Genomic DNA, 23240 nt, shown 5'->3' with positions numbered 1-23240 from the left:
TTTATACTAAATTTGGCAGCCATAACCCTCAAAAGGAACTACTATAAATTTGAGGATGAATACTTTCTCCAGATGAAGGGTACTGCCATGGGCTGTCCCTTCATGCCAGATATAGCGGTACTTTTTTATGGCAATGTTTGAAGAGAAATGTATTTACAACAATAATCAATTTTCCATCTATAACACACAATGGCTACATGTGTGAACTATCACCGATGCGAGTGTCTGACACAATAAACGTTACTGTTTAAAAGTAAGCGATGTATTATTGATATTATTGATGCCCTTTCAAATAACAGCTGCGTTTCACTCGAATTCATGGGCGCACCATCATAGATGCGAGTGTTTAACACAAAAAACGTTCTTGTCTTAAAGCAAGTGAAACACAGAGTTCGATCAAAATGTCTCATTGTAAATGAAGATAGAGTGGAATTCATAAAAGTAAACCGGCCTAAGAAGTTTAGACGGCTAGTAGCAAATACCAAAAGACATGATAGTTTGCCTCAGTTTCCCATGTGGAGTCAAGTTATGATTGAGCAACGTATAGTTTTCTTCTGATGAAATCAGCAAGCTCCGCTAATGTAAATTATTTTATCAGAAGCAGAATGAAGGCAAAATTAAAACGTACGTGGACTGACAGAAGCATGGACAGAAAAATCCCCTTGAGTGTACAACCACAAGTTACACAAGGTATTTAAATGTGCAAAAGTAATGGAGAAAACTAACTGAAAAAAATGAAAAGTAACAATACAATTCCTTTATTATCACTTTATAGAACACAGCTATTGAATGTCCTGTGGAGAGCCCCCAAAAAATTGCAAGAGGTTCGAAATACGTAGACGGAAATGCTTGGGGGGACCCCACCACATCTCCATACATTTAGTGGGTAACGTTATTGAATTGCAATACCACTCTAGCCAAAGTCATTTTGGAACCCCCAAGACACATTCTTAGCAAGAGGTTCACAATATAGAAGATGACAGTGATTTCAATCTCTGCTCTATGTTTAAATTGTTGATTGGTTTTAAGAGCACTATTCAGATTTATCTTGAAACTGTTGATTTGTCATATGAACATCATATTTTTTTTGTTTTTGAGCAAATTCACAGTTATTTCTAAAAACATTTATTGCATAATCAAAGCTCATCAGTGATAAGCCATGTGTACATTTATATGTATAAATACTGTTCAAATGTGGCCCTTTAAGACATGTTCAAACGTATATACATATTGTTGAAATGATAATGGAAAAATTGTGAATAAATACACGGGCCACGATAAGTAATTTGCTTGACCTTCATTTTCAGACCTTGAAAGTTGAATAGATGCAGCTAGACCCTTGTTATTACATACTTTTAGAAAGTTGGCATTTTCTTACTTTAACCATTCTGTGCCTCTGCCTGTCTATGAATACACATCTGGGTTGGGTGACCGCTGGGCTTTGTGCACTCTCTTTGGACAGTCACACACAAAGGGAGCTGAGATGTGCCATTCACATCCTGATCGCCCTTCACTATCCTGAGCTATTTGCAAGGGAGGAGCTGACATTTGCACCAGATTAAGGCTGTGCCTGTCCCTATAAAAAGAGCTGCATACCTCACATGTATTGAGTCTGGAACCATACAGGGAACTTGTGTACTTCAAAGGCCTCTCTTCAAACTCTCCCCTGCTTCAAAGGTACAACTGGGCATAAGTACTGGACCCCAGACACAACCAACTCAGTACACTCGGGACCTGTGGACACTCTGTGGGAAGGACTTCTGTGCTGCTGAAAGGCCTGACACTCTGCTGGATTTGCTGCTCTCCTGCTCTGCTGGGCCTGCCTGCTGCCCCTTGCCTGGTGGTGAGAAAGACTGGACCTGAATCTCAACATCCTCAGAACCAAGTGACTCCTAGAGCTTGCTGGCCTAACTCCTGTTCTGCTTTCTCAGGGACATCAAAGACTTCCTGAAACTCTGCTTCAGGTGCCGGACTCTGCCGACTGTGAATCCTGCCCTGCCAAGAGGTGTCAATGCAGTCCTGGTCCTTGAAAGGGGGTTCTGCAGCTTATTTCTTCAAGAACCCATGCATTACCTGCATTTCCCTGGTCAGAACCGACGCAGTCTCCTTCGACATCGAGGGATCACCGCTTCGAGGACATCCCTGCACAGCTCGACGATGACAAGGGACCCAACTGCGAGGCCCGATAATGACGCATCATCTTCATCATAAGGCATTTGTCAAAGACACAGACACGACTGTGAGGCTCGACGATGATGCATCTCCTTAATCACAAAGGGTTTTGATGACAGTGCAGTTCCCATCTATAGGCTCCGACGACCATGCATCTACCCGACTATGTAACTCAGACCTGATGCATCCTGCTCTCACTGTCGACACATCCTCTGGAAAGGAACTGTTTTCAGCGAGGCCTGTGTGGCTTCTGTATCTGACCTGCGCTGCATCGCAGTCAGCTTGACCTTTCAGATTTGAACCGGTCTAGCATAATTCGATAGCCCTGGTTGGCACTTTATGACTCTAAGCATTATAATTTAAGATAGTTTTTAAAAATGTAGAACTCCCGTTCGACTTATTGGATTTATGTCATATTGGGCTTGTTTTGTTCATTAAATTAAGCTCTATTTTTCTAACCTAAGTTAAGCCTGACTGCTCAGTGCCAAGTTACCAGAGGGTGAGGTGAGCACAGGTTAATTTAGGGTGTGTATCTGACTTAACCTGACTAGAGAGGTGGTCCCTACTTGGACAGGGTGCATACCTCAGCCAACTAGAGACCCAATTTCTAACAATCCCTATTTGTAACTCAGGCTGTATGTGAGATCTGTCCTGTATGTCATTGCTACACATCATCCATTGTGTCTTGCAAATGTAAGTAAATGATTGAAAACATCCTGGGGAGAAAGAGTCCATAATAGTTTGTTAGGCATCTGTGAGAAGAAGAGTTTGAGATTATATTCTTTAACTTGTCCTCTGATTTTATACAATGGATTACCACACTGCTTCATGATAGAAAAGAGAGAGTAGATAAAAGATTTGGTATTGGTGTTGCCAGAGGTGGTACCTTGACAAGGATTAAATTTGCAGGCCACTCTAGATAGAAGGGTTAGTGGGGAGAGAGGGTTTATAGTTAAAAATTCTGCAGATCCAGAATGAGTAGATGGCAGAAGCCTAGTTGGAGCTAGATTACCCAGGCTCTAGCAAGGTACAAACATTCAGTTCTTGGATATCAAGAGTTTAATTTCTTCATTGTGACCACTGTGATCATTCCTTTGCATGGAAATACTTTTCTTGTCTGGTACTTCTCTGTGAGGTAAAGGGGTGTAATTATTTCTAGCAAGTGGAGGGGGGGAAAAGTCTTCATGTCAATGATCTTGAAGACGCTAATAGGTTTCTTCTGGTTTGATATCCATTCTTGATGTATTTTTTAGAGCATCCTTGGTGCTTATGAATTAGTAACTTTTGTATTTTAAGTCTTGACATTATTCTACATTTAGACATTAGGGACAAGAACAATTTGCAAGGGTGTGGGTTGATAAGTGCATAGTTTGGCAATTGCTCAGGTTAATCATTTGGATCAGAATCTGGTGTAATTTTGGGTGTTTATACATTTACTAGTGAATGCTAGCATTCAGTCAGTCACTAATCTGATTGCACTGATAACTTCAGATATGTGCATACTTAAGTCTCTATTGGATGCTCAAATAGTTTTGCGAGTTGCTTTCATTGTTCTTGTTGGAAAACACCTTCTTATCCCAAAGCTTTCATTAATGTTTATTCTCTTTCTACTGAGGCTCTTCTGTGTCATTTGTCTTTACTCCGCTTTCCTTCTTACATGTTAGGTATCATCTGCTGAATCCAGGTTGTGTGCTCCCTCAGGTAGCATACATCTTATCCAAGTAGGTCTAGGCTCAGTGTCAGGTTAATACTTTTTTACTGTGACTCTATTACCATCAGTATTCAAATTTTTATATAACCCCGCTCCAAATTCCCTAATGGGATGTCCCTTCAGTCTCTAGCTCCTTATGCTATCCATTTCTGCAAATCATGCTCCATTTCTGCTCTAGTTTTTTTCTGCTAGTTTTCACATCATCATCGTTTAGTCTCTATTCGATAATTTTTCAATCATAAAAGACAATATGCATCATAAAAATGTCATTAAAATAGTAAAACCCTAACATAGAACTTACAAAATTTTAAAACAATTATCGAAAGACCCTAATGGATTCTTAATAGCTTTAAAAAACATTCCATATACATTATTTCAATAGAAAAATACAAACAGGGAACCGCTGACCAGTCTTAATTTGAATTAATAGTTCCTAGAGGAGGGAGATTTTTCCTTCGCAGTGCCCATGCCCAGCTAAGAAATTTTGCTATAGCTATAACAATATCGGGTCGGGTATTTGTTACCAAGATACGCAGTGCTACCTTACCCGATCTCGCACCTAAGTTAGAGCATAGCGGCTTAAGCCACTTGCGACGAGGACTGCTTTAAGCCGGACAGACAAACAATAGATGACTAATCGTCTCTTCTTGTAATAAACACAGGGGACAGTTAATGTCTGTAGCATTATTCCAGTTTGTCGTAAAAGATCTTAACGGGAGAGTGCCCACTCTGAATTGATGATATAATTTCCTGTCGCCAGGTTTCGTTATCAGATTCCAGTAGGCCTCTCCTTCTACTACAAACTTATGTTCCATAAAGATACCTGGGAGCGTGTTGCTGCCCACCACCGACAGGGTCTGCCTAGTAATCATATCCCAGTAGAGCGCTTTGTAATTATTTTTACTGGGAAATGTATTCCCTATCGGGTCATCCCACAGGTGCCTAAGCCTCAAGTCCACCAAGTTGCACTTAAGCTTCTGGAGCCATTTAATTTTTAATGATGAATCAGCGTTCTTAATGCACATTAAAGCTTGTGCATAGGTTGTCAATTCTGGAGTAGTCCATAGCCTCCTCCAGAGAGCTAAGGGTCTAAATCCTGCCACCTCATGGTAGGAAATACAGCCTAGCTCTAATAACAAAGGTTTGATAGGGGTCGATTGTGGGAGGGCGGTCAGAGATCTCAGAAACTTGTTTTGTTCCCTAACTAAGGTTGTTACGTTTTCGAACCCCCAGAGTTCGGCACCATATACTATAGAAGCTCTAATTTTCCCGTTATAAATTGATATTGCTGGCCCCACCGGTTTAGAAGTTAAAAGACTGTGTTCTTTTAATAGGGCACCCGCTAACTGGTTATGCCTTAAAACCAGAACATCCAACTGTGGTGACCAGTTTATCCTCCTACCCATAGGCACACCTAAGTATGTAAAGGTATCAGTTTGTTCCAGAGATGCTTTATTCAATACTACTCTGCCTTAGACAGATTCATGTTTATGCAGCACCATGAACTTAGATTTGTCAACATTTACTAATAGGTCATCGTTGTTGCAGAAAACAATATATCTGTCCAGGGCTTGTTGCAGACCCTTTTGAGTTTTAGATAAAATTAAAGTATTGTCTGCAAACATTAGAATAGGAACCCTCAAACCGGCTAGAGTTGGTACATCAGTTGGAAAGTTAGTGTAATGAATGACTACCTTATTTATGAACAGGGAGAATAGGGTGGGGGCAAGGACGCACCCTTGCCGCACTCCATTGTTAACTGGGAATCGGTCAGTTAGTTTGCCCTGCTGTCCCCACCTTACCTGGGCGTAATTCGCCTCTTGTAATTTGATAATAAAGCCTAGGATTTAAAGCGGCATCCCAGCCTCCTTTAGTGAGGCCCATAGCTTGTGACGAGGCACTAAGTCGAAGGCTGATTTTAAGTCAACAAATTCTGTATAGAGTATGCCCCCTGCGAGAATCACTGTATTCCAATATATCATCATAAATCTAAAAACTTGATCTATGGTGCTGATGTGGGGTCTGAAGCCCGCTTGGCAGGTCGATAGGATGTTCTGATCTATTACCCATTCGTTAACCCTACCTAAAACAATCCTAGCCACAATTTTCTGTAAGGTGTCAATTAGGTTTATTGGCCTGTAATTGCAAGGGCTAGCATGATCTCCCTTTTATAAATGGGGATGATTTCAGCCCCACACCATGTATCTGGAATTGGCGCACCTCTGGCAATGGCATTTATGATGTTAAAAATATATTCGGTCCAGTTCTTCCTATACAATTTATATATGTCGGCAGGGATACAATCCGGGCCAGGGGCCCTCTCTGTCGGGACACCCTCCAAAACACTTTCTATCTCCCTTTTACTAAATGTGAAAACAACCTCACTGATAACCTCAGGGTAGACTGTTGCTCCACCCAGAGTTCTGGAGGTACATTATTTACTGGTGTATTATCAATGACACCACTGCCCCACTTTACTATTTGCCAAATCTTGGTCCAGCTCTTCACCTTACTTGCTTGGGATAGGCTCACCCATCTCTCCTCATCGAAGGCCTCCTTCGCCTGCATTTGGGCTTTTTTATAGTTTACCCTTGCAATTTTTACCTCATGGGATGGTCCTATTCTGATTGTGTTCGAAAGATGCTTGAACGCAGCCCTACATGCCTCTTCGTACCATTTGGCTGATTTTTTTCTTTATGGTGCGCCTAAAAGGTCTTCTGCTTTTTGTGAACAAGGACTTTAATTTAGCAAACAACTCCTCATGAACCTTCATTAGGTCTGAGGGAGGGTTATCCTGGGTATCTCTAGAGCCGAGCCGTATTAAGGTCTCCTCAATTGTCGACTTGATCTGCTTTGGAGCACCCTCGTCTTCAGAGACTACAGACCATTTCAGCCGCCGAGAATCTTGGGTTATGAATGCATCTCCTTTATCAGATTCCGGTGCACCTCTAGGATGGTCCATAACCTTCTCAGCTAGAGTTAGCACAAGAGGGTCGTGGTCACTTTCCAGTCTGCTATACATCCGCATATCCACAAATCTGGGCCACAACTCCAAACTGAGTAGAATGTAATTAATTCTACTACCCCTAGTCCCATTGGAAAAGGTATTACTACCTTCAATATCCGAAGGAGATCTCCCTTTTGCGGCCCTTAATCCCCTCCCCAGGGATAGACTTTTTAGCTGCAGCACTGCCTCTGTCCATTTGTTAATTGGGGCAGCGATAAAGACGGTAACCCCCAGTTCTGGTCTTCTTCCGTACTGAGACTATGGGCATCTGGACCTATGGGCTCAAATGTGCAGTTTAGGTCGCCTGCAAACTAACCAGATTGCCTATAAAAGTGTCCAGGAGGGCAAATGTTGGAGAAGCTTTCCCACCCGCGATCCCTCTCGCATGCACATTAAGTAATATAAAGTCTGGCTCTAACTCTGGGCTGATCTTGATAGCAAGAATGACTGGGCTGTCTATAAACAGTTCGACTATTTTGATCGATGACTGTTGTTTGACCCAGATCAACAGTCCCCCACGGGGTCTCCCTCTGTTGTTTGTAATTGCAGCTTTGCCAAACGCCAAGTATCCTAGATGGTAGATCATACCTACCGACCAAGTTTCTTAGAAGGCAATAGGGTCCTGCCCCTCGATGAAACTTGACCATTCGAAAGACATTGTCTTCGTAATTAAGCCTGCAATATTCCAAGATACTAGGGAGATCTGTGTTGATTGTATACCCTGTGGATTAGAGGTAATTAATGGGGACTCAGTATGATCCTGGCATTTGTCAACCGTTTGATACATGTCCTCTTTAGAGCAGTGGAGTGAGATTTCACAGCTATCAGAGTCCCCCGCCAGTTTCAGTGTACATGAGAGAAGTCAATTGCATTGGTCTAAATCAGATAGTGGGGCAAATCTGTTAGACAGAGGGACCTCTTTTGAACTTTGTGCTTGGCCCAGGGTAGCCCATTTTGCCTATCCATCCCTTGGCGTTCCAACAGATTAGGGTAACGATGACCCGGGTTATAGAAATACCCTAATGGTAGTATGGACACTCTATCAGAATGACCTACCGACATCCCTCCCAAATTCTCCAGCAAAAACCTTGTTATATGTACATTGTTAAAATTAATGATAACACAGTCGACACTCCATTCTTTGCTGGATGGCCCTATCCACGGTGTTCATCTGGCCATAATCATATGCTGGTCAACACCTTCCTCCCATATCCCAACGTCTTTAAGACGAGTACTAAACCAATGCAGCGCTTTTAGTAGTTCTGTTTTTCACGCTGTGCTGCCTGCAGAGGTGGAACATTGGTCAACACAACCACTAAAGGTGCCGCTGCCGGGGGAAGGTTAAAGACGGTAAGGGCCAATTTCACAGTATTATGTTCCAGAGCCCTAGATCCCTGTGGGCCTGTAGCTATACTAGCCTGTCTGTCCAAGGAAGAGTTTTTGCAAATGTTGGTTTTGGTTGGAGCTGATGCTGTCAGCACTTTGCCATCGCCCGGTGTACTCATAATTGATTGTGCGAATTCTTCTGATGTGTCCCCTGTATGAGCGTCATTCTCATGCTGGAAGATTATTTCCTTGTGAAGCACAGAGACTGCAGTTAGAGGTGCCTTAGGCACTAGATGTTTCGGTACTTCTGAACACAGGGGCTTTGGTTTGGCTGTAGCTGAAATTGTGGCCTTATACCCCGTCTTACAAGAATTGTTCACAGCTACAGGTTTCGATTGAACAAGAAAGGCCTCTTGAGCAGAGAAGTCTGACTTAACCTGAGATTCCACATTTATTAGGCGTTCCTCAATGCGGCCCAGTCTATATGTAATCGGTGTCAATAGTGTTGCTAACAGATTTTCCAATCTTCTCCACATATCCCCACTTGAGCTTGAGCCAAGGCTGCCTATCCAAGTAAAATTGAAATCCAGACATGGAGTGACAGTGTTATCTTTTACATTGCTCTCATTGGCTTGGGGTCGATTTCCATTTTTATTGATCCATGGCGCTTTAGCGGTCACTGGCCTCTGAGGCCTCACTCCCCTTTTCCTTTTAGCTGCTGGGTCGGGGTCGATTGGAATGTTATGTTTTTATTTTTGGAAATAGATCTGGCTGACGTTCGTGGGGGCAGAATAGGAGCAATTTTGATTGCAGCTCCAGGAGATTTTGCAGCATCCTCCGGTGGCCCAATAGGAGGTGGTACAAGGCTGTTCTCCTCAATGATAAGCATGTGAGCAGTAAGGTTGGCAGCAGAGTGGACTGGAGAGCGGGCAGATGCAATTGCACCTAGCGAGGATCTTTTGGTTTGTCACGGGTCCAGGGATAAGCGTCGCTCTGTTAAAGCTATTTCTTTTTCTTGAACAGACGTGGCCCTTATTATAAATTGATCTAAGGTCCCCCCCACGCTGCCACTGGTAAGAGTGCCTGTCTTCTTTCCCTCGCGTTTAGACATCATGTATCAATGATAAAAGCCCAAACAGACACTGTAGCTCTATACTCAAAGGGATAGAGAGATGTTTCACCAAACTGACCTTGAGGAGAAGTTGGCGTTGGAGGGGGGGCCCGGCCAGGCCTCGTCCGGTCTCCGACAGGCCCGCCCTTGGCCCGGGCTTCGCCCGGCGGGCGCCCACGCGCGTCCCGCGAAGCAGGTGCCGCAAACAGTTAAGTACCTCCCTGCAGTGTGTCAGGTGCAGGCAATCCTCAGCAGGGCAGAGCTCTCTGGGACATGCAGTCCCTCAGGTTTACAGCATCCTCCTCAGTGCAGTGGTGAAGCGGCTCAGTTTTGAGGTGGTCGAATAGAAACAGTTTGGATGTTCTTAAAAATGTTGGGACTCCTACCTGTTCTTTCCTGGGCATTCACTTTACCCACACCATGATATTGCCTGGAGACTAAAGGTGAATCAGTATCTCATGAAGAATTTGGTGATACTTAATTATTCATTTTCTTTTTTCATATTTATTCCTTTTATTACTGCCTTTCTTATGTGCCATTCAGGATTCTTTATGCGATGCACCATGAAAGTGTGCACACACATCATTTTACCAGATTGCTCTGAGATACAGCTAGTGTTATGGGGTGTCCATGTTTGACTGTGCTCTACAGTGCCTATTGCTGATGCTACTGGAGTCTGCTGTTTATCTACAATAATCTGCCCCACTACTGTTTCTATCATTTCATTTTAAGAATGGCAGATTGCAAAATCACAGTTTTCTCACAGCAAAATGCAAGGTTCCAATGTTTCAAAGGCATTTGAAAGGCTGAAAATCCTTTCTGACTCTTAAAATCTCTTTTTTGATTTCCTCCCCATCCCTTTGAAGAGTATGAGGAGGCCGGGTGAGCATCCCCTCCTAATTACAGGTATGCCAATTTTGTGTGACTGCAGTTCACTCATCCTTATTTCTACGTGTAATCATTTATTTTATCTTTATTGATGATGTTTCAGATATGTTGTTCACAGACAAGGTACATTTTTTGGTAATAGTCAAGAGTATGATCATTCTAGTTTGCAAGTTTTACACCAAGTTCCCACTTCCTGTTAATAGAGTCTTTACTCTGTTTTAGGCTCTGGGTTTCACGTGAGGAATAGTCATGTCGTCAGCATCCTTCTATACTGCAGTTGGCTTGTATATTTTCTTAGACTGAATTACAAAGTTTGGCGGTTTGGCAATTTGGATGGAGAAGTATGTACCACCAACAGCTTTTTCCTTATATAGCGGAACAATTAGTTATAGGGCTTATCTGGAGCTTAGCTTCCTTTTCTGGGAACATTTCTTGAGCTTCATCTATAAAACAATATTGGTAATTTTTCATTTATTGACTTGTGTGTTAAGTAGACTAGTTTGAAGTACCAGTGAGCAATCGTTGCAATTCTTAGGTGCTGAGGGTGTCTTACGGCTGCCTTTTGAACTCCTTTGAGGTGCCTCACTGTATATATTGATGCTCCATGGCATAGTACATTAGCATATTCAAGTCATAAGATCAGTGAGGTCCACAGTGGTGTGGCAAGCGTGAGTTTGTTATCCCATTTGAGATGTTTGGTGACAGCGTGCCATACTTGGACGGCGTGTGCAGTAGGTCCCATCAGTGGGTATCTACTGGATTTAGCGTATAATGCTCTAGTATATTCACCCCCTGGGCACTGCCATCTATCCGTGACATATCAGGGGTCCCCTGCCTGTCCATAGATCCCGTGATTGATAGCTGCCAGTTGAGACGCCCAGTAGTACTTCTTTAAATCTGGCAGACTAATTCCACTGTCATACCTATTGAGAGTCAATTTGGAAAATGCAATACGTGATCTGCCCTCCCTTAAAAGCTTCCTTTGAAGACTCTCTATGTCCTTAAAGTAGGGAGCGGGAACTGGGTCCATCGTGTTTTGGGGCGCATATAAGAAACGAGGCAGCGCATTCATTCTAAAAAGGACCGCTCTGCCTAACATATATAGGGGGAGGGTTTTCCAATGTGCTACATCTTTCTTAAGGCTTTGCATGGGATTGCAGGCATAACAGAGCTTAGAATCTAATGTCACAAAGATTCCGAGGTATCGGAAGCCGTCCGACACGATCTGAATCGGGCAGTTCCACGGTATTTTGGGCGGTTTACCTCTAAGGACATAAATCACTGATTTGAGCCAGTTCATGGTGAATCCGGAGTACCTGCCGAATATATCCAGCACATCTAGAAGGCAGATTAGCTATCCTCTGGGATTCGTAAAGTATAAGAGGATGTCATCCACATACAGAGATATCTTGTCTTCCCAATCTGGTGACCACCTCAGTCCACGGATGGATCGGTCCTGCCTTATCCAAGCAGCCAGTGGTTCCACTGCCAACGCAAAGAGGAGCGGAGACAGGAGGCAACCCTGCCTAGTGCCCCTACCATGGTGAAAATCTGAAGACTTACGGTTATTCACCACTACCCGGGCTATCGGGCCGGAGTATAGGAGGCAAACCCAGACTATGTATTCCTGTCCGAAACCTAATTTGATTAAGACCGCAAACAGATAGGGCCACTCCACCATATCAAGCGCCATAGTGGCGTCTAAGGATACTATGACTGCCGGCTCCAGCAAAGTAGACACTCTACTCAATACTCCGTGCACTTGCCGTAAGTTGAGGGAAGTAAGTTATCACATTTTAAGTACTCAAGGTAATTTGATTTATCCACTTTGAGGATTATCTGAGGATAATCAGAATTATTTGTGGTATGTGAGCTTGAAAGTAATGAGTTCTAGGAGTAGTTAAATGTAGATGTTGAACAAAAGGGTGAGATAATTGATCCTGCAAAAGTCCATTCTTGATGCTGTAGGGGTTTGAGTAGAAAAGGGGGTTATAGATGATCCCTGACCTGTCTCTAAGGTAGGAGTTGATCCACTGAAATATATTTCCTTTACTAGCAATGTCATTTAGTCATGACTAAATGACATTGCTAGTAAAGGGAATATATTTCCAATGGGCCCTCCAGCAGCGTTTAACATTTAAATCCATAGGAATCAGTACTTCCACTGCCTCTTTATCCACTGGAGTTTTCAGGTCGTCTTAAATGGAGATCTGGACTGATGGTATAGAACCACTTTATCACCAGTTCATGAAATTCCATGAGACAGTTTCTGGAGAGAGTGAGTGTGTTGTTCTAAAGAAGGTTCCCTTTGTGGGGTTATTTTAATTTTTATTTATTTAATAGGTATTCATCTACTGCTTTGGGTTTAGAGGTGAAATGATTGGCTATTTTGTTGCATAAGATCTGAGATTGAAGAGTTGATGTTGTGGTAGAATCTGGATTGCATAATTCTGATAGAATCTTGCATATTTCCTCCATGGAAAGTTTGGCTGTTATGATCCTATACGAGTACTTACGTGTGCCTTCTACCGCTCCTGGAGTATAGGGTGTCAACCAGTACCCTCCACCCATCTCTTGAGCTTTTCTTTCAACCTGACTCCAGGTGTAGCCCATCTCCTTGCAGTCAGCCTCAAGGCATCGGCGTCAGGTGTTTCTTGGCCTTCTTCTTGACCTTTTCTCTTGAAGCTTGCCTGGTGGTGTTTGATGCGGGCTTGTGGAGGGTGTGACCAATCCACCCCCAGCATCTTTACATGATTTCCTCAGGGAGTTGTTCAGGGATAGGTCGTTGTTGCTGATGGCGTTTTGGCCTGTGAATTTATATGAGACTTTGTGGTGAAAGCCAGAGAGCCTGGAAACTCACAAAGCAGATCCACCTGCTTTTGATCAACACCATTACCATCAAGACATGGAATGTGAGGACTATGCACGAAAAAGGCAAGACAGCCTTTGTGAGTACTCGGTATGTTTTGCTTTTTAGATGTATAATTTGCATGTTTGTTTCCCAGTAGGTTGCTAGACTTGTTCCATGATCATTGAAGGGTAGATATTTGTGATGTTTTCTTTTTTTAAAATATATTTTGTGTGTTTGAGGACTAGAGAAATGCTTTTTGGTATTTGGGTATAATTATCTTTAAAGTGGACAGTGGTTTACCACATCCAAAATGCTACATATGTTTCCCCACCCTAAGCAACACTAACACTAAACACCTATAGACTGGTGTGTTAATCATTCCCATAGCTCAGCTTTTTTGGTTTAAGTTGCGGCACTCCCCTATCTGTTGGTCATAACGTAGAGTAAGTTTTGAAACCATGTTCTACCTACAGCGCTTAGCTGAAACACTTTGTAGCCAGGTAGTTTCTTGCAGGACGCCGAAAGAGTAAAAATATGTTTAAATTGTGCAAAACCTTCAATGGAGGGAATCATTTTTTCCAATAAAGATCCACAAAATCCCTTTCTTTTATTCAAACACCTGAATTTAGACACTACATTAAATATCTTTGTAGGAGTTTACCTGAAAAAAAGTAATTAACAACAAACCTAGGCATTACATGTCTGATATGGAAATGGGGGGAAAACAACAACAAATAGGAAAAAATATCTGTTGTGAATTTGAATTGGTTCAAATGAAGGGAAAATAATTTAAAATAACAATAAAATCAGTTTAAGTTCCCAGATGAGCACCCTTAGTCTCTAGTGCCAATGTGTACATTGGATAGATCCTTTCTTCCTTTTAACTAAGCAGTCAAAATTTGAGAACCAAGCTGAGGTTGAAGAGGGCATCGCAAAACAAAATTTAGCTCTGATTGTTTTGCTTTTCATATGCAATCCCTGTGCGATCATTTGAGTCGCATACTTAGGGCCTGATTTAGATCTTAGCCCATCCACTGAAATATTAAATACCATAGGATGTAATAGGATTTATATTTAGGTGGACGGGATATCCGTCACTGTTGTGACAGAGTGGCCAGTCCGCCAAGATCTAAATTGGGCCCTTAGCCTACTTGGTGCATGGCTCCTAAAACATTACAATAGAGCGAATAGGGTATAAATTGCGCTGAGTCGTGTAAAGTACTAATAATCACGTCAGAATGCTTAAGGATATAGATAGCAGCCACCCACTGTTACCAGCTGCATAGGCAAAGGGCCCACACATAAAATGAAACAAAAAGTTATTATCCTGAGCAAAGCAAGTCCATAGTATTCAGGACAGTCCACACAAATGTATCTCCACTGAATTATTCTTCTGTTCTTTATTTTCATGCACAAGTCTCCAACAACAATTTGACTCCTAAAACATTAGCTGCTTTTTGAAGGACATGCTCGTGTCATCCTCGAATAATAGTTGTGACATTTAGGCAAAGTTCATAAAGCTAATTAAAATTGACATCTTGAGTGAAGAGGATGGCAGTATGAGATGTTATGTAATAAAACAGAAATTTCAGAATTCTCTTCTAGTCTTTCTGTTGCTTGAATTTTTTCTTGTTTTTGTATTTTGTTTAGTATCACTGTGTACATTCAGCTAGATTATTCTCCATAACATATTCTGTTATGAATTGTAATCTTTAACCAAAGCATTGGTTGAGTTCACAATAGGCGTGCCTACATCGTAGTCGGGTAGAAGCTTTGACATCTGGGCAAGGTTCATAAACCTAATTATCCCTATAAATGTTAAGGAAAGTATATATCATGAAGTGGTGAGGGTACCAATAAGAGAGGCTATGAAATATGAACAGCAAGGTCAGTGTACTCTTCTAGTTGTCTTGGTATTTAAATATGTATTATTATTTCAGTTCATATCGTTCTGTACCTTTAGCAAGATTATCGGAAAAGTTTGTTTCATAACAGGTTTTATCATGAGCTTAGTATCTAATTAGGCATCAAAATCTTTATCCTGAATGTCAGTTTAAAATAGGATTTGAATCAGTAATAGCATAATAAATCAGGCGGCTGGATTAGTCATTAATATAGAAATGTTAAAAATATATAGCCATTCACAGTTTTAAGAGGATTCATGAACGAAATAGTATGTTTAGTATATTTTAAGTACATAGTCTTTCACTTTTCATCTGGTATGTGGCCAATTAATCAATCCCAGGTTATATATATATATTGTATTCAAGAACAGGATTTATTGTTTATTGTGAGATGAGTTATTCTTATTCCATTTATTTGAGGAGTGGTGACTATGTGCAGTTTCATACATGTCCAAGAATATTTGGTATATGCAATGTTTAGGATAATATGCATAGAGGAAGGCTTATTTAAGTGAGCAGAAGTGCATCCGTGCTGCCTATTCAGACCTTGTATTACTGTACCAAGGCAAGAAATCAATTAATTCACTTTCTCTTTGGCATGTAAACTTTCATTTTTCCAGCCAAGTTTTTTTTTATTTGATCAAGTGGCAAAGAAGGTGAAGTGGCGGCAGTGCTGATGATACTGATTGAAATGTTATGACAGTCGTTGTTTGTCGTCTTGTTTGAAGATATTTCCCCAGTATTCTTCCTCCTTCATTTGTAGTTGCTGGATAGTGCTTCCTATGTTGGCTTCCTGACATGCACCCATTATTAGGTAGAGCGCCTAGATGCTGGTACAGTCCATCCATTGGTGTAGTTTGTGTACCTTTCCATTCATTATTTAAATATTGTCTTCTATTCTCACCTAGTGTTTTGATGCTGCAGCCATGATGTTGTGTAGAAGCCAAATGATTGTCTAAATACTTCTCTTGAGCCCTCTTTAATGAAGCCTGGGTCAGCATAGCCGTTTTTGAGGTTGTCTGTCGTTTTGTAGGACATGTATTGTCTGCCTTGGATGCTGCTTGTCAACATCAGATAATTTTGTAGTAAGTACCAATGTTTCTGTATTTCATGGCACGTATAATAATGGTGTTTATAATATTTAGTTAAAAAAGTAACTGTTGTTTCACTATAATTTTTCGTTTTTTCTCAGGCAGTGGTAGTGTATAATAACGTTTTGCAGTTTTCTTCAAATTGTTCAGTGTGTTTCCCTTTTCAATGAGCTGATTCATGTGTTCTAGAAAGAAAGGTATTCAGTGCAGTTTCTCAGTAGTCTCATATTTTTAATATTGTTTTTTGGATGGCAGCTTGAGGCATGCATGATTGGGTTTATGCAGTTTGCCTCCAATGTAGTTTAGTCTGACATGTGTTGTCTTTGATATAAATGTAAAGGTTCAGAAAGTCAAGGTTAGTTTGGGAAGTGTATTAGCTTATATTTATATTCTTGTCATTTTGATTATTTTCTCAATAGAAGTTTTAAGATGACTGGTTTCGAATTGCTAGATCATTAATAGATCATCATCAAACCACCTCCAGTAGATGACGTGGTTGCTGAACAAGGTGAATTGTTTTTCACATAAGCATTTCCATTCGTAATTTATTTGCCAATCATTCTGCATTTTCTGCAATTTCTTATTGAATGAGTCCTTGGTGATCTGTTGTTTTACATAATCATAATACTCCAGTTTCCTTGGCATAATGGGGTGCTCTTGTTTTATACCAGTTAAATCTATGTTTGAGTCTTCATGTGGCACACTCCATAAAACCTTCTGTTATCCACAATGGAGACGTCCCACTTGCCTACAATTTATGTGAGAGTAACGATGATGTAGGCATCTGTGCCAACAACTGGAGCGCTGTTTTGCACCCAAACAATGACTGTCTATTAAGTCCTATCGGTTGGAGGGATGTAAAAGCACTAGATCTTCATGGGTATTTTTAGTTTACTTGTACTGTTGTGATGGGGACTGCTTTAACCTTTTCTGAAGCCCAGTGTTGCAAATTTACTAACCCTGGGATTGACGGGTACTTCTCTGTTCTTTCAATGCATTGCAAATGTGTCTCTTTGCTGTTAATTGCATGCACATCTTATCCACATACTGGCAGCCCATTGATTCTCACTAATTTGTAAAAGCAATTTTAAGGTATGGAGAAGCGGGTCAAAGTGTCCTTTGCACAACCATGTCCAATCGACGTGCTGCGCCGGCTGAAAGTGAAGTAAAAGAGCGGTGACCAAATATATAGATTCTCCAAATCGAAATCTGGTGTACTAAACCCATGTAAATGTAGTGTTGTGGTTGGAACTGCACTCGTCAGTGCAGCGGCCCACTGTCATCCAGAACCTTAGACCCATCTCTTATGCACTCAGCAAACTCTTATCCTTGATGTAGGAGTTCCAACCCCTTGAAGGAATGCCTTCAAGGGGTTGGATACTCCATTGGAAAAGGCCGCCAAAGGTTTAAGAGGGACTCACAGGTATATAGGGGAAAAAATGACAAGCCACGTGCATCATTCACCCGTGCCATCTCATGAAAAAACCATCCCAATCCTCATTCTTGTGTAGGAATGCTTTAAACCTCTGCAGAGCCAAACGTTCACTGGCATGCAATGTATACAAGATAATTGGATATTTCCCCAGAGGAAGCAAACCATTAGCTCACCAAGACTGGAAAATTAGAAAATAAGGCATCTCTTGTATAACAGTATAACAAAAGCAAAAGATAATTAAATTTTGCTTTCCAATGTTCGAATTGTAGACAATAAACATTAATGTGAGCTTCTACTCGTCAGAATACAAATTTCCCTACTAAAAGGCCAAATTATGAATTTAGGGGAAAGAGCCTACAGTCCAGCCAGCCACGGGCCACCGAGGTAGCATGAGACATTTTAGGTGCCATTCCTTTTACCCTGTATTATTCATCATATATCGATGTTTTGATCTTATGAAGGATTGGGGCAGCTGATAACTCTCTGGATGCTGATAATGGTATGTAAATTTGCATATCTTCTTTGAGATATAACTTGTGTGTAAACATGTTTCGTTTTGACATTCCAACTAAGAATCTGTGCCCTTCAACAGGTTACACGTCCAGGGGATCCCCTTTGAGCCCTCAGTCATCAATAGACAGTGAACTCAGCACTTCCGAGATGGAGGATGACACCATCACCATGGGATACAAACTCCAGGATCTTACGGATGTCCAAATCATGGCTCGACTTCAAGAAGAAAGTATGTGGCGATTGTGTGTGTATGTGGATTTTGTGTTTATATTTTATGTTAGGTGGATTTCTAAAGCACACTATCACCCACGAGAGTATGAAACTTTTATAGCATATATACCTGCTGACACTCCTTTAGAGACAAAGCAGATCTTGAACTATGTTGAAATAGCGTTGCTATATAATAGATTCATGTACAATTGTGTAGTAATGACTTCAGAGCCAACAGTAGTTGTAAGCAGGAACTTTCTTCGAAAATCTCAGATCCCACAGAGTGCTGAGAGAGCGAAGAGAAAGAGAGAGAGAGAGAGAGAGATAGAGAGAGATAAAAAGAGAAAGCTCACCTGAATCTGATGTCCCTCTCGCTCCTTCAAGGAGTGCTTATGGGGACGTTGTCAGCGCCAGAGGTACTGGGTACAGCAGATGCTGACTTCCTTCGCCAGCATCCAAGCTTAGTGGCGAGTTGTCGTGCACCTGGGTATGAACCCTCACAATCTTATTCATATTCCACCAGTTGCAGCAATTTACACGGGCAGCATTGCGTCACAGCTCGAGCCAGGGCAGCGCGAGCCTTGACATGACAGAGGGTCCTCGCGCGGGGGCACAAGGGCAGCACACTACTGATTGGTACCCTTAATTTCTGGTGTTTGTACTTTACATTTTCATCATCATTATTTCCTCAGTGAAATCATGCTGTGTTTCCTAGTATGACCTCACAAGTGAGGCTTTGTAGCTTTTGTGAGGAGTGTTGTGTTTACCTAGATGAGCTTGAATCTACCTTGCACTTGATGGTGGTCTCTACTTGTTTGAGGATTGTTTTTTGATGTGTTAGAGTTGATCCCATGTTAACCACAAGATCACTGCAGATAAAAGAAGAGATCTTGTCTCGAAGACTAGTGCATCTAACCCAGAAGACTAACAGTTATTCTGGTTACGCCTAAACCTACATGGATATAAAGGCTGTCTGCATGAATTTAAGTAGAATGTTCTAATTATAAGGAACTGCAAATGGTAAAATGCATTGTAACTGAACCAAGCAGGTGTTTGCTTCCTTCGGGTGCATAGGGCAATCTATCAGTTCTGTGGTATGCCCCATCCTGTTCTCTGCATTAGTCTTTGGCCTGCCCACAAACAAGAAATCATCAAGGTAATGCAACAAAACCATCCTTTTAGTTTTCAACCCACCATCTCTGTTGAAACAATTTGCCGACCTACTCAAAAACAAAGTGGCACATCACACAGAGGCAGTCATTTATCCAAGGAAATGCTTAATTTAGCTGAAAAACGAATGAATTGGGAATCTTCTCTCTGGGTAATCGGCTTTACCAGAAATCAATTTTGATATCTGCGGCATAGGGCATTACAACTTAAAATATTCAAATGTATCAATGTAATGCTTGAGTGTGTTGCCATCCTTGTAATACGAGTGATGTTTCATCCAGAATTGTACCTGCTTTTAGTTAGGGTCCAGGTCAAAAAGGAAATGTTCCAGAGGTAGTTTGCCAAGTAGACCCACCTCCATAAACAGTGTTATTCCCTTGTCTTTGGTTGCAACGCCTGTGGGTGATGCCTTAGTGACCTATACATTGCTGCCATATGTTTCTCTAAGGCCATTGAAAAGAAATCTGAAACACCGACTCATACTTTCTATGAAAAAAAAACATCCTCTCAATTATCTTTATCGCAATTTATCCATAAATGTTGTTGGAAACTAAATTGGTCCTTTAAATAGTCGCACACTAGGAGGCCTTTTCTTTTCTGTCCTGGTGTTTGCAAAACTTGACTTTTTGGCGCCACGCTCACTTTTTTTGCACATCCTTCTGACCAATATTTTTTTGGTCCTGTTTTTCCTTTGCACTCATGTCTTGCATAATCATCACTGCGCTTACAACAATTGCATGTTAGACCACATGCTGCCACCTCCAAATAGAACTGCGTTGAGATCTGTTGCCAGTACAGTCCATTTCTCCTCAGTCTTTCTCTAGTCATTTATTGTGATTTTTTTGCCAAGCTAAATAATGATTATCTTTGTTTTCTAAAGATTTTATTGTACTGAAACCACTCATAATTGCTTTTGTTTACATGATGTCATGTCTGAACCTATTGCCATTTGTGTGAACCAGTGGCACAACGAAACTTGAGAGGGGTCCCCTGCAAAGTACATGGAGGCCTTCAGTCGGCCCACCATATACCACTTTGGTCCCAGACCGTGTCAGTGGGATGTATGATGTTACAACGCATACTTTAACCACGCATGCCTTTACAACGCGGTTTTTACATCGCAAACCTTTACAACGCATAGCACTTTGGGGTGCTGGATAGTGAATAGTTTAATTTACTATTCCAACTTCAGTCCCCGTGGACACTAGGGAAGGTGTTGGATAGTAAATTAAACTTATTCCCATCCTAGTGCGCCCCCCAGCGCAATGCGTTGTAATGGTTTTCGTTGTAAATACCGCGTTGTAAAGGCACTGCGTTGTAAAAGTTTTGTTGTAAAGGTTGTTCACCGTGTCAGTGTACTGTGCTGAGGGGGTCCCCTGGAGCACCGTCCCCCCACCCCGCACTGTGGGGACGAATGTTAAGCCACTGGTGTGAACCATTTAGGAGGCTCTCTTCACAAAAAAAAATGTGACCTTATGTCCAGAGCCAACATCCAGTTGGTTTATATATGCAGGGGCTTCATCTTTCTGTCTACTTGGCAGCCTACTTTCCCCCCATTTTATCTTTTTGGCAGACCTTGTGTATTTTCTGGTGCAGGACGCCTGTGCCGCTAGACTCTTGCACCAGTGCTGTTCATGTTATGGCATGTTGCCTACCAACGAAGTGCTAGTACACCTAATTTGGTACTTGTTTTTTCATTGGAGACTACTGTCTCTGAGATAAGTTTACGACACTACAAATGGTTGGTGACAGCAGATCATAGTAGTGGTGTATATCCTTTTCGACTTGAAAATTCCCTACAGACAATCCTTGTATGATTTTGTATTGTGTCATGACTGAACCCCTTCATTCTTTATGATTGAATTTTCAGTAGGTCCTCATCCTTGGGTAATGTGCAAGTTGAGATACCTATGTTGTGGACGTGTATGTAGTGTCTACATTAATATAATGATCCATATGGATAGTAATAGCCGCAACTGCATGCTCTCTAATGCCCTTCACTTGGGAATTCATTTTGAAGTCTAGTGTGTATGTGACTGAATCATCCTCTGGAGGTGTGAACATTTGTAAACAAGTGACTGAAACTGAACAGATTCCAGCAGGTTAAGGTGTAGCCTAGCAGGAGAATAACACTCAGACAGTGACTATGGCCTGGAGGCATAGCCAGGGATACACACCTCATTAAAAGGCTTGAACAGCCTCATTATCCCCTGTATTATGTGTTTTGCAGATGTTTTCCTCCATTCATTAATTTACAAAAGGAAAGGGACTGTTTAAACTTTTAAAGGTTTAATGGAGCAGGGGCTAACCAGAAGCAAAATGTTCTTCACTGTGATTCATTCATTAACTAAACAATTGTACTAAAAAAATTATCTCTGAAACTGGATAGAAACTGTCCCCTCCAGCATATCTAGTGTTCACTGTTTACTTGTAGAAATGCTGCACACCACAGGAGAGGAAGGTGAGGTCCTGAGTCTGAGTCTTTGTCTGTCTCCACTCTAAAGTAAGTTTTATACCATGAAAACGTAGAAGAAACCTACCCTGGTTAGCCATACACAGAGTGCACCGAAAGCACAGGGCCATGAGGAGGTCAGACCAGACCAGGTGCTGCGAAGTGGTGCTCCACCTGATCTCCGTCCCAGCCGTGGCCCGTGAAGGGAGTTGCGGTGGGGCAGAGAGGTGGGTGGGGAGGGGCAGGGTGGGGGTTGCTAAAAACTGGCATATGGATAATTGGAGGCAAGTAAACAATTTAATTAATAAAAACGAATTTTGTAGCGTGCCCTGCATCGCAAAATGCGTTTGCGATGCAGCGCACGCTACGAAATTCTTTTTATTAATTACATTGTTTACTTACCTCCAATGATCCATATACCGTTTTTTAGCACCCCCCACCCTGCACCTTCCCCGCTTCTCTGCCCCACCGCAACTCCCTCCACGGGCCGTGGCTGGTGCCTGGACCCTTGCATCAGTCATCTTATCAGTACCAGTGATGTGATGTTTGTTTACCTGTGCCCTGCTAATACCTCAACTTCACTAGTGCTTGATGATTGTGAGTTCCATGTGCCTACACCCTCAGTTGCCGCATTATTTCTTCAAGTGACTGCCAACCATTTATGGTCGGTGTAATCCATCTTTTGGATGCCCCATCTTTTTTTCAAGGGATTGTTGCCATTAAGCCCTGACCTTCATGCACAACATCACATCTTGAAGCAAGGCCGTCAAATCAATTGGTCGCATTGGTGGAGGCTCTTTCTCCCATCTTGATATTAAGCAGTGGAATCACTTGACCGATGAACTTCTTGTTTCACATTAACCGGCCTTTTGCAAGCACTCGAAGACTTTATTTTTTCCCCATTTCAACCTTCCTCCTTTTGTCTGCAGTCTGATCCCATTTATCAATAGCACACAATTTCTAGGTGACTGTGTGCTTTAGTAACATTTTAACATTACGTTCAAAAGTTTAAGCATGCCAGACCTGTGTTCCTCCACCCTGCACTTGCTGCTCACCTTTCCATCTACCCACAAATGGCCATCTCAATAGGCAGTCTTGGGTATATATCTCGACTGCTGCCCGTCATCCCTTGTGCCCTGTACTGCCAACATCACCGGTCTCTTGATATCAAGTAAAATGCAATCCCCATATGTGCCCAGTCATCCCTGCAGAAAAAGTCAAAGTCTGGCAGGTACCACATTTTCATAACTCAGACACCAGAAAAGTGGGACCTTCACATGGCTATTGATTTGTGGAATGCACCAAGGAATGTAATCATTGTCCCCGTGCATAAGCAGAGAATAATTCAATTACAGAGTGGTTTAGGATTCAGAGCATATTAAAATGAATATGTTCATTC

General features: G+C 41.8%; 1 protein-coding gene across 2 annotated transcripts in view; it reads left to right on the top strand.

Moving 5' to 3' along the window:
• The window catches only part of SLAIN1 (SLAIN family member 1), a 181130-nt gene that overhangs the window by 135224 nt on the left and 22666 nt on the right, over nucleotides 1-23240 (top strand). For both annotated transcript variants that reach the window (XM_086934825.1, XM_086934824.1), the window contains one exon: nucleotides 18089-18238. In XM_086934825.1, coding sequence (XP_086790951.1) covers nucleotides 18089-18238 — 150 coding nt within the window. The remainder of the gene's footprint in view (nucleotides 1-18088; nucleotides 18239-23240) is intronic.

The sequence above is a fragment of the Lissotriton vulgaris genome, chromosome 8, assembly GCF_964263255.1.
Source record: "Lissotriton vulgaris chromosome 8, aLisVul1.2, whole genome shotgun sequence".
Lineage (NCBI taxonomy): Eukaryota > Metazoa > Chordata > Amphibia > Caudata > Salamandridae > Lissotriton > Lissotriton vulgaris.
This window is presented reverse-complemented; position numbering and strand designations above follow the sequence as displayed.